Source organism: Hypanus sabinus, chromosome 7, assembly GCF_030144855.1.
Source record: "Hypanus sabinus isolate sHypSab1 chromosome 7, sHypSab1.hap1, whole genome shotgun sequence".
NCBI lineage: Eukaryota > Metazoa > Chordata > Chondrichthyes > Myliobatiformes > Dasyatidae > Hypanus > Hypanus sabinus.
Window position 1 is genome coordinate 86154418 of NC_082712.1, and position 12728 is coordinate 86167145.

General features: G+C 46.0%; 1 protein-coding gene and 1 long non-coding RNA gene across 9 annotated transcripts in view; one reads left to right on the forward strand and one right to left on the reverse strand.

Moving 5' to 3' along the window:
* Positions 1-2868: 2868 nt before the first annotated feature.
* On the reverse strand, positions 2869-9381 carry LOC132396357 (uncharacterized). The gene is made up of 3 exons (XR_009512961.1): positions 9302-9381; positions 8548-8634; positions 2869-3502 (listed from the first exon to the last, which is right to left on the reverse strand). It is a non-coding gene; the product is annotated as an uncharacterized LOC132396357 (long non-coding RNA).
* Positions 9382-9517: 136 nt separating this feature from the next.
* The window catches only part of LOC132396933 (actin-like protein 6B), a 64839-nt gene continuing 61628 nt past the window's right edge, over positions 9518-12728 (forward strand). For all 8 annotated transcript variants that reach the window (XR_009513180.1, XR_009513179.1, XM_059975054.1 and 5 more), the window contains exon 1: positions 9518-9725. Coding sequence is in view for 6 of the 8 variants with exons in the window: in XM_059975054.1 (XP_059831037.1) it covers positions 9701-9725 (25 nt within the window). In the remaining 2 variants the exon portion in view is untranslated. The remainder of the gene's footprint in view (positions 9726-12728) is intronic.

The following is a 12728-nucleotide window of genomic DNA, read 5'->3' on the forward strand; positions in this document are numbered from 1 at the left end:
GCCTCTGGAAACCCCGCGCCGTGCAATGGAGGGCGGCAGCCAATCAGGACCGCCCGTCAGCGGTTGTCGAGGTAACGTAGGGCGTTCCGGTTTCCTTCCCTTACCGCTGCCCTTACTGCCGCAGCCGCCGAGGGGCGGTAGCGAGCCACTGGGACACCCCGCCCAAGAGGCCATTCGATCCACTGAACCGCTCCTAGCCCGTACTACACGTACCTTCGAAGCCTTTTCAAATTTCCATTTTTCTACTATGTATCTTAACTATTAAAACTGAATCACAGTAAATATATACTTGTACAACACACACAAAATGCTGGTGGAACACAGCAGGCCAGGCAGCATCTATAATGAGGAGCACTGTTTACGTTTCGGGCCGAGACCCTCTGTCAGAAACGTTGACAGTGCTTCTCCTTATAGATGCTGCCTGGCCTGCTGTGTTCCACCAACATTTTGTGTGTGTTGTTAGAATTTCCAGCATCTGCAGATTTCTTTATGTTTGCCAAATATATATTATTGTCTCTATTTATCATGTATTGCATTGTACTGCTGACACAAAGTTAACGGATTTCATAACAAATGCTGGTGATATTACACCTGATTCTAATTTTGCTTCCTCTGTAGGTTTTCCAAACAGCTACCCCTTCTTTCTTGTTTGGCTCGATTTGTTAGATTTTTTAGTGAAGGGGGTTTGGGGTTTGATGTTCTTGCTATTTGCACGATTTTTTTTCTGCCTGAGTGGGGGTTTGATGTTCTTTTTGCCATTTGCATAATTTTTTTTTATTGCGTGGAGGGGGTTGAGGGGGTTGATGATCGTGTTGCCGTTGGCAAGATTTGTTTTTTTTTGCTTGCATGGTGGGGTTGCTGTTTTTCTTTGATCGACACCACGGATTTCTTTGTTTCATGGCTGTCTGGAGGAAAGAAATCTCAGAGTTGTACACTGCATACATACTTTGATAATAAATGAATCCTTGAACCTTTTGAGTTATATAACTGCCATGGTAGAGGAAGCCATTTAGCCCATCTACTTCAGGAGGGCTTAGACCATAAGATATAGGAGCAGAATTAGGCCATTTGGCCCATCGAGTCTGCATTGCCATTTCATCATGGCTGATTCATTTTTCTTTCTGCCGCAATTTCCTGCCTTCTCCCCATAACCCTTCATGCCCTGATTAACCTTGAAAATATCAACCTCCACCTTAAATATACCCAATGACTTGACCTACACAGCTGCCTGGGGTTTTTATCCTCTTGAAGGATCAATGAGCAGTAAAGAGAAAAGCATTCTCTTCCTCTTCCGTTCCCTTCTTTCTGCACAATTCACTCCAAAAGTACCTCTTTCATTCCCTTTTGCAATTTTCTACATCATCACTGAGGGAGAGAGAGGGCCCTCTCTGGATGGGCCTGGATGTTCCTGGATTTTCCTGGATGTTAACATCTGTCCTGGGCCCAGCACATATTGGAATTGGTTTATTAATGTCACATGTACCGAGATACAAAGAAAAGCTTGTCTTGCATACTGTTCGTATAGATCACTGAGCATGAAACCAGAACAAGGTGAAACATTATGAGGGCTATAGATCAGATAGATGCAAGCAGGCATTTTCCACTGAGGTTGGGTGGAACTACAACTTGAGATCATACATGGGCTAAGGGTGAAAGGTGAAAGGTTAAGGGGAACATGAGGGGAAACTTCTTCACTCAGAGGGTGGTGAGAGTGTGGTGTGAACCGCCAGCGCAACTGGTGCATGTGAGCTCGATTTCAATGTTTAAGAGAAGATTGAATAGATACATGGATGGTAAGGGCATGGAGGACTATGGTCTGGGTGCAGGTCAATGGGAGTAGGCAGTCTAAATGGTTCGGCACAGACTAAATGAGCCAAAGGGCCTGATTCTGTGCTGTATTTTTCCATGACTCCATGACTGTAACCCCAAGAGGACCACAACCCTGTCATAGGGTTTGAAGGCTTGCGTGCCTCAGTGACCTGGAGAGCTATGCTAGCTAGAGTCAGGGCTTTATACTTTGCCTCTTGGTAGGGTTACCCATGCCAAACAGCTCAAAGGGTACAGGCCAGACTAAGAGTGGTCCACCGGTCCTCCAGGTTCGGGAGTCAGCTCAGGGCTGACAACTTTGACTTGTCAAACAAAACTGTTACTGAAACAGCAATGAAGAATCCTTCTACAACTGAGTGCAATGGTATTCCTGAGCTTCCATCTGGGACTTGCATGACTGACCGCAGTGAGACCAAGAGGAACCCACTTGCCTGATGAAGGAAGCTGTGAACATTACCAGGGATGGAGAACCTTCATTGCTGCCCTAAGCGCCAGTGGTGTAATGGGCTGTAACTAACTATGACTTCAGTACCAATGGAGAATAGAGTGTGAAAGCTACTGAAAAAGTTCAGAGCAAGTAATCTATAAAGTGCAAGGTCATTGTGAGGCCCAGAGTCCAATCACAAAGAAGGTGCCCCAGTGGACTTACTTTCTCCAGAGGTTAAGAAGGGTCAGCATATTACCGAACACTCTAATAAACAGCCGTAGATCCACTGTTGAAAGTATCCTGACTGGTTGCAGGAACGTAAGGAGCTGCAGAGACTGGTGGACTCCGCTCAATACATCACGGACACATCCCTCCCCACCATCGGTCATTTCTACAGGAGGCTCTGCCTCAAGAAGGCAACATCCATCATCAAAAATCCCACCATCTGAACCCTGCCATCTTCTCGTGGCTCCATCAGGCAGGAGGTACAGAAGCCTGAAGTCCCACGCCACCAGGTTCAGGAACAGCTACTTCCCTTCGTCCACTTGGTTCTCAAACCGACCAGTACAATCCCAATCATTGCCTCAGTTTAGCAACACTAATGGCCACTTTGCACTGCAATGGTCTTGGATTATTATTGCTCTAATTGCCTTCTTCCTTCTAACAATTGTGTATCATCTAAATTGTGTCTAATTTATATTTTTTGTGAATGCTGCTTATCTGATGCTATCTGCCTGTGATGTTGCTGCAAGCAAGTTTTTCATTGCACCCATGCACACAAGTAACTGCAGATGACAATGAACTCCACCTTGACTTTGTATTTGAAGCCATTTAAGCTGGCGGACGATTTCATTTCTGTTCCAGTGTTATCATCCATCGTCAGGGACATCCAGCACCGAGGACATGCTCCCTTCTCACTGCCGCCATCAGGAAGGAGGTATGGGACCCTCAGGTCTCACACCGCCAGGTTCAGGAACAGTTATTACTCCTCAACCATCAGGCTGTTGAACCAAAGGGGATAACTTCACTCACCCCATCACGGAAATGCTCCCACAACCTATGGACTCACTTTCAAGGACTCTTCATCTCATATTCTCAATATTTATTGCTTATTTATTTATTATTATTATTATTTCTTTCATATTGTATTTACATGGTCTTTTGCACGCTGGTTGAATGGCCAAGTTGGTGCAGTCTTTCATTGATTCCATTATGGTTATTACTCTGCTGTGGATTCATTGAGTGTTCCTGCAAGAAAATGAATATCCTGTTGGTGTATGGTGACATATGCGTACTTTGATAACAAATTTACTTTGAACTTTTTGAACTTTGAACATCAGAATGGTTTTCCAATGCTGCAGTTATTTCAGATGTCACCAGGGAAGGAACCTTTCAGTTATGAAGGGAGACTGAATAGGACAGATCTGTTTTCTTTAGAATAGATGAACTCGGGGAAAAATGGTTTAACTACATAATGCCTCAAAGGCCTGATTTTATTCTCACAAATCAATGAATATGTTGTAAAAAAAAAAGATCACTCCCTACTTGTACATAGTTTTTTCCTTTTGTTTGTTTTTTTTTCTTTCCACTCTTTTCTATAAGCGTATACCTCAGATAAATACTATGTGGAGATTTGTGATATATAGGATTATATGATATATAAGTACAATGTCTGAAATACATCTTATGGAAATGTTTGTTTGATGATGAACTTCAATAAAAAATATAAATTACAAAAAAGATAGAACAGAGGAACTGTTAGCAGTGTGATCACTAGAGTGGAGTATGATGCTGTCTGTCTGTTACTGAGTCTTCAGGTGGCTGTAGAGGCTGATTCAGGATCCGGGATGTAAGGGTGGATTCCCTTAATGGAGAATGCCTGTACATGACTTTGTCTAATGTGGGGAGGCTGACGCACAGGCACAACCCCCCACCCCCATACAGGATGCATTAAAGGTTAACTTGCAGGTTGAGGAATGCAACGTTAGCACTCATTTCAAGAGGACTACAATATCAAAGCAAGGGGTAATGTTGAGGTTTTTTAAAGCATGGTGAGCTCTCACTGGGAGTATCGTGAGCAGTTTAGGGCCCCTTATCTTTGAAAGGATGTGCTGACATTGGGGAGGATTCAAAACAGGTTCATAGAATTATTCCAGGATTGAAAGGCTTTTTGTATGAAGAGCGTTTGATGGCTCTGGGCCTGTACTCACTGAAATTCAGAAGAATAAGGGGGTGACCTCATTGAAACCGATCAAAAGTTGAAAGAATGGATAGAATGGACATGGAGAGGATGTTTCCTATGGTGGGGGAGTCTAAGACCAGGGGCCACAGCCTCAGAATAGAGGGGCATCCTTTTAGAATGGAGTTGAGGAGGAATTTCTTAAGCTAGAGTTTTGTAAATCTGTGGAATTCGTTGCCACAGGTGGCTGTGGAGGCCAAGTCATTGGATATATTCAAGGCAGAGGTTGATAGATTCTTGATTAGTCAGGGTATGAAGGGTTAAGGGGAGAAGACAGGAGATTGGGACTGAGAGGGAAAATGGATCAGCCATGATGAAGTGGTGGAGCAGACTCGATGGGCCTAATGGCCTAATTCTGCTCCTGTATTTTACAGTCTATGATCAGATGATTCTTGACAGGTTGGGATCAGGGTCCATTGGCTTGGAATGCAAGACAACTGGGGACGCTTCACTGCTGCAGCCTTCGCCTGCCTTCACTGACACGGTGTTGTGACATCGCCTTCCCCCAGCTCCACCCTTGAGGTCTTTGTTGGATCGCTCTTTGTCAGGAACCTCCCCCTTGACCTCACTGCCATGGATGACCCCACCAGGACTGAGCACCAGTCAGCAACATCTCAGGATCTCCACCACAGGACTCTCCTCCACAACAAGCTGACATTCCTTAGAGAAACTGAGGAGGTGGGGAGGAAGCTGATGGAGGTGTACAAAATTATATGGGGCAAGAGACAGTAAAAAAAGTATTTCTGATGGTGGAACACAGGAAGGAGATAGAGAGCCTATGGTGTCAAGATGATAATCTCTCTCACAATGTCAACAAAACAAAAGAGCTGGTCATTGATTTCTGCAAGCAGGGTGCAACACACATTCACATCTGTACCAAAGATGCTGAGGTGGAGATGATTGAGAACTTCAAGTTCCTAGGAAATATCACCAAATATTTATCCTGGTCCAGCCAGTAGATAAGTTTGTTCATTCATTATGTGCTATGTCATATAACACAGGTGATCATGGTCTTTCCATGACCATGATTGTTCTTGGCAGATTTTTCTGTATTGCCTTCTTCTGGGCAGGTGACCCCAGCCATTATCAATACCCATCAGAGATTGTCTGCCTGGCGTCAGTGGTCACGTAACCAGGACTTGTGATATGCACCGACTGCTCGTACGACCATCCCCCACCTGCTCCCATGGCTTCACGTGACCCTGATCGGGGGCTAAGCAGGTGCCACACCTTGCTCAAAGGCGACCTGCAGGCTTGCGGAAGGAAGGAGCACCTGACACCTCCTTTAGTAGAGACGTAACCCCACCCCTCCACCTAAAGTAGATGAAGTGAATATTTGATAGAGGTATACAAAATGATGAGGTATAGACAGGGTAAATGAGAACATGTTTTTTTTCCACTAAGGATGGGTGGGATTACTACTAGAGATAATGGGTTGAGAGTAAAAGGTGAAAACTTTAACGGGAGCATGAGGGGAAACTTCTTCACTCAGAGGGAGGTGAGAGTGTGGAATGAGCTGCCAGCCCAAGTGGTGCATGCAAGCTCGATTTCAATGTTTAAGAGAAGTTTGGATAGGTATGTGGATGGTAGGGGTATGGAGGGGGGGGGGCTATGTTCCTGTCCTTTCACCTGGGAACACGATGCAGTCACCAAGAAAGTGCACCAAATACCTCAACTTCCACAGAAGACTAAGGAAGTTCAGCCTGACCCTGAAGACCCTCACAACACACACAAAAAGCTGGAGGAACTCAGCAGGCCAGGCAGCACCTATGGAAAAGAGTACAGTTGAAGCTTCAGGCTTCATCAGGACGAAGGGTCTCAGTCCGATACATCGACTATCTATTCATTTCCATAGGTGCTGCCCGGCCTACTGAGTTCCTCCAGCATTTTGTGTGTGTTGCTGTGAGATGTAACGTTCTTAAAACTAGGACCCCGTGACTAGAGCTAATCAGGCATCCACTTAAATAATACAAGTAACACAGAATCCCTGAACCAATCAAAATAAACATAACAAGTTTAAACAGAAAGCACCAGAAGACCACATTACAAAGACTGATTCACTCGAGAAAAGGAAGAGGATTTTAAACAATGAACAATTATTAAATAACAATTAACCAATTCAGGTACTCTGAAAGCCCTCAGTTCCCAACAGTCTCTGGTGCCCCACACAGGCCAGAAGAGCTCATTACACCTAGACCACAAAAACTGCAGAGAGTAGAGACACAGCTCAGCACATTACGGAAAGCAGCCTACCCTCCACTGAATCTGTTCTAACTTCTCACTGTCTCATGACCACACCCACCTAGGCCATTCTCTCTTCCTCCTCCTCTTCCCATTCTGCAGAAGATAGAAAAGTTTCTATCTTGCCGTTATCAACACCCTTGAATGGACCTCTTATACATGGAAGATGAACTCTTGATCTTCAAACCCACCTCATTGTGCATCTTTATTATCTACCTGCACTTGCAACAATAGATTTTGCATGACTTTATTGCGAGTAGTTCTGGGTCCCATGTCTATGAAAGGACGTGCTGACATCAGAGAGGGTCCAGATAAAATTCAGAACAATTATCCTAGGAATGAAAGGGTTAACAGTCGAGGAGTGTTTGGATTTGTACTCACTAGAGTTTAGAAGAATGAGGGGCTAGGGTCTCCATAGAGCTTTGAAAGAGTTGAATGTGGAGAAGATGTTTCCAGTAGTGTGAGTGTCTAGGACCAGAAGGCACAGACTCAGAATACAAGGATGTCTCTCTAGAACCGAGATGAAGAAGAGTTTCTTTAGTTAGAGCAGGGATTCCTGACCTGAGGTCTAAAGACCCCTTGGTTAATGGGAGGGGTCTGTGGCATAAAAAAGTTTGGAGCCCCTGATGCAGAGAGTGGTGAATCTGTGGAATTCTCTGCCACAGAGGTCTCTGGAGGTCAAGTCATTGAAAATATTTAAAGCAGAGGTTGATTGATTCTTGATTAGTCAGAGCATTGAAGGTTATGGGAGATGGCAGGAAAATTAGGTTGAGAAGGATAATAAATATGATGGTTTACCATTGCCTTCTCCTGGGCAGTGTCTTTACAAGACGGGTGACTCCAGCTACGATCAATACTCTTCAGAGATTGTCTGCCTGGTGTCAGTGGCTGCATAACCAGGACTTGTGATCTGCACCGGCTGCTCATACAAGCATCTACCACCTGCTTCCATGGCTTCACGTGACCCTGATTTCTGGGGGGGGGGGTGCTAAGCAGGTGCTATATATTGCCCTTGCACCCTGCAGGCTAGCAGAGGGAAGGAGCACCTTACACCTCCTTTGGCAGAGATGTATCTCCATCCTGGCTTACTTATAGGATTATTTAATGCCTGTTGATGTTGATTACACTTAAGTAATTTGATCTATTCAATTACAATTGTTTTATATAATGTTTGCCTTTACTTGTGATTTTTAATTTTGTCTCAAATTTCTATGACTATTGATTTATCTTTACAATCTATGCAGATTTGAGGCAGCACTATATAAATAAAGTTATTATTATTAAGTTATGTATGTGTGTGTATAAATACACACACATAAACATACTGTGTTTATATGTATATAATATGTATATGTTTGTATCCCATAACCATGTGAGTTTCCTCCAGGTGCTCTGGTTTCCTCCCACAGTCCAAAGATGTACCATTTGGTAGGTTAATTGGTCATTGTAAATTGTCCCATGGTTCAGAGGTTCTTTGGAGGCTCAGCTCAAAGGGCCAGAAGGGCCTATTCTGCACTGTATCTCAATAAACAAATAAATAAACAAACAAATACACACACACACACACACACACACACACACACACACACACACACACTCTCACACACACTCACACAGACACACACACTCACACAGACACAGACACTCACACAGACACACAGACACACACTCACACACACAATCAAAACAAAACATTAGTGCAAAAATAGTGAGGTGGTTTTCAAGGGCTGGTTCATGGACCATTCAGAAATCTGATGTCAGAGGGTCAAAGCTGTTCCTGAAGTGTTGAGTGTGTGTCTTCAGACTCCTGTACCTCCTTCCTGATGGTAGCAATGAGAAGAGAGGATGTCCTGGGTTATGGGGGTCCTTAATGATAAATGCCATAATTTTGAGGCATTGCCTATTGAAGATAAGAAACCAATTGTCAATCACATGGAAAAATCTATTGACCTGTGGCAATGATTGAAAATTCCCTGGGCACTATTGCAAAGGCAGAGTGAGTTTGCCTCGTGCCCATGTTTAGTTTCTTGATTGGCATCATAACAAATAAATAGATAACCAGGAACAAAAGCAACATGCTTCAAATAGGCAGCGGGTCGGACAACACCCAAGGAGAAGGAGGAAAGAGGTGATGTTTCACACTGAAGGTGCAAGAGAGTAACGAGGCTGGAGACTGGAGCAACGCACAATCTGCTGGAGGAACTCAGCGGGTTGAGCTGCGACTCTGATGGGAAAGGGATTCAGGTCAGACTTGATCCAGGGTTTCAAACTGAAGTGTCGACAACTGCTCCACTTTCAGCTCCCCCCCCCCCCCACCGACACGCACGCATCGATGCTTTGGAGGGGTGGAATATCTGTGTGGAGGACAAACGCAGGGGATTCGCGTAAATGGACTAGCACAGACTCGGTGGGCCGAAGGGCCTAATGTGCGTTGTATCTCTCTGTGCGTGAGAAAATGGCGGGAGGGAAGGATGATTGAACGGGAATATCTGTAATACCCATTTCTTCCTGAGATTTAAAATCACCCTCTTAATTTGCGTTACCCAGTTCCGACCCGAACTACTTACTGCCTCCTTCCTCCACAGACCCCTGTGTGTGTTTTCATATTTTTTTAAATAACCGGCTACTGAATAATTGCCGATTATTTTTTTCCCGAATGACGAGCGAGTGAAAAATGTCATGGGCATTCTTGTATCCCCCCCCCCCCGCACCTTTAAGACTGTAATAAAGCTCCGCAGACCGTCGCAACCTGCGCCTTTAATGCTTCCGAGCTACATCAGGAAATTGCCTTCTTCATCCTGGGAGGAGCGAAGGCTGAGGCCGGAGGAAGCTGTTCTGGCTTGGGGCTTTTTAAAATATTAATTGTAACGTGCAACATCTAGAGCATGTTCCACTGCAGCCGGTGAGAGGCTGAAGCAGATCAGGAGACACCCCCTCTCCATTGTTATCAGAAGACACTGACAGCCATGAGCGGCGGGGTTTATGGAGGAGGTAAGACGTGCCGAGGAAATGCATTTTTGTGCAAATGACGGTTGCATGAGAGAGAGAGAGAGAGCGCAGGGGTGAAAGTAAACGCGAGGCCGCGCTTGTGATGCCTCCGAGCGGCGGGGCAGAATTAAAGGCTGCCCGCGGTTAAATTGTCAAGAGCGCACAATACAGTCAGCTCGAATGTGCCTGGGCTGGGTGGTGGGTGACCCTTGATGGATGACAAGGGCCGGGGGGGGGGGAGTGGGACGCTGGACGGGATGGGAGGGGGGACTCGGTTGGGATGAGGCGTGAAGCTGGCAGAAGGCGGGAGGGTCCTACTTTCACCTGCACCCTCTGGAATTGAAGAACGGGGGAGATCCCCCCCCCCCTCCCCGCCGCTCTCACATTAAAAACACAAAGAAGGAATTTGAGAAAACGTGTTCAGCGATTCCACCGCGCTCCCCAGGATCCCAAAGAAGACATCTCCATGCTGAGGTGGGTCACCTCCCGTCAACAGGAGGTGGAATCTGCCCTTTGCGCTTGTCAGAATCAGGTTAACATCGCTGGCATCTGCCGTGAAATTTGTGCACTCCCTTGCAATATAGAATGAAAAAACTAAATCACGGTGCGAAGTGTGTGTGTGTGTGTGTACACACTTTCTCACCCCTTGTGGGTGGTGTGCACGTGTATTTTCCCCTCATTCTCGGGTCCTCCACCAGAGGCCTGGGTGCTAGCGGGTTCGGCGCACTCCCCTTGCTGCTCCTAGTACAACGCTCTTCTGGACCGAGATCTCAGATGTTGTTCCCGGGATTTGTTGGAGCCACTCTCCCAGTCCAGGTGTCACAGCTCCAAGTGCTCCTAACACCTCCGGTGATTACACCAGCTTTAACCTGCTACATCCTTTCTATCTACTCCATATCCTATATTCATATCTATATGTTAAATTAAATAAGTAAGGCAAAAAAAGGAGTTCATGGGTTCAATGTCCATTCAGAAATCAGATGGCAGAGGGGAAGAAGCTGTTCCTGAATCTCTCAGTGTGTGTCTTCAGGCTTCTGTACCTCCTTCCTGATGGTAGCAGTGAGAAGAGGGCATGTCCTGGGTGATGGGGGTCCTCAGTGATGGACTCCACCTTTCTGAGGCATCCTTCCTCGAAGATGGCCTGGAGCTGGCTGAGTTCATGACTTTCTGCAGCTTACTTCGATCCTTGCTCCCCTCATATCCTCTCTTGTTGCGTTCCCACTGTGAGTGCCTGCAAGAACATGAATCTCAGGTCATGTATGTACTTTGATAATGACATTTATTTTGAACTCTAGAGCAAAGCTCCCTGTCTAGGCCTTGAATTCCCTCTGACTACGCATGAAAATGACTCCGAACAGGAATTTGAAGAATTCCCTCCTCACTTCCATTCTCAGGGTCCCACACTCCTCAATGATGTCCCCAAGTCCTGGATTTGCTTTGTGTGAGGGAATAACCTGCCGGGAGTGTTTCCATGGCATCACCTCTCTTCCGGCCGGCGGTGTATTGACATCCACATCAGACTTTGAGCCGAGTGGTCCCGGGTTCGAATGTGGCCGACTCCTTGCACGCTTTCCATCTGTGCTGGGTTGAGCATTGAGTTAGCGATTCAGTCTCATTTAAAAAAAAACACACACACACACACACACACAAAAGCTAAAGGACACCCCCCCCCCCCCCCGGAGAGCAAAACCTCCCTTCCTGTGAACTCCATTGTGTGGGGCCCCACCTCACCCCTTCAATCAACTCAATTCCCCCTGGAACCAACCCACCAATGGGTAATCGATAGGCCATTTTTGTCCAGTCCTTATATTTTGATGGATTTTCTCTGAAACTGGCAAATTGGTTTTGTTATTGTCACATGTACACACAAGGCAGATTACATCGGTTCCTTGAGGTAGAACAAGGGCCTGTTCTTGGCAAGAACTTTTTAATGTCTCAAAAACAAACTCAAAGGCCATCAGCAAGTTAGGCCGTAGCATTATTCAGCTGCATAACAGCCCTTGGGATGAAGCTGTCAGCCTCGCTGTCTTGGCTAAGATGTCTGTGTAACTCTCACAGGATGGCAGGAGATTGAACAGTCAGTGTCTGGGATGAGAAGGGCCTCTAAAGATGTTACAAAGGCACTGTAGGCATCAAGAGTTGTAGATTATCTCCAGGTCTGGTAGTTGAGTCCCAATGATATACTTGATGCACCATCAATAACTCTCTCTGAGACGTAAAGGCGAGAGATCGGCTTTTATTGACTGGAAGAAGGAACAAGCAGTGGTTGACCACCATACTACATCCTGGAGACTGAGAGGCCAGGCTCAGGCCTCAATCACCTTTATACAGGGGCCTGTGAGAGGAGCCACAGGAGCAGTCAGCAGGGGGCGTGTCCCGACAGGCACATAGTTCACCACAATACTGAGCCATCCTAGTCACCCAACTGAGCACTTGGTGACAACACACACAAAATGCTAGTGGAACACAGCAGGCCAGGCAGCATCTATAAGGAGAAGCACTGTCGACGTTTTGGGCCAAGACCCTTCGTCAGGACTAACTGAAAGGAGAGATAGTAAGAGATTTGAAAGTATCTCTCCTTTCAGTTAGTCCTGACAAAGGGTCTTGGCCCAAAACGTCGACAGCGCTTCTCCTTATAGATGCTGCCTGACTTGCTGTGTTCCACCAGCATTTTGTGTGTGTTGTTGTTTGAATTCCCAGCATCTGCAGATTTCCTCGTGTTTGAGTACTTTGATCTGTCTTGCTGCAGCTGGAGTACCACACGGTCATTCCGTTTGTCAGTGTGCTCTATCGCACGTGGATTGAAGTTGGCCTGGCCCCTTCAAGTCCAACCCTCCATGCCTGTTGTGAGAGGCAGAAACGGATTAGACCACCAGATAACAGGGCTGTGGTGAAGCTGGAAAGCCCAATCCTCTGTACAATGAATACAATGGATGCAGAAGCGTTGATGAACTCCAGCCGAACCATTGGCTTCAGAGGGCGATGGAGACTGGGTCATTGATTAAC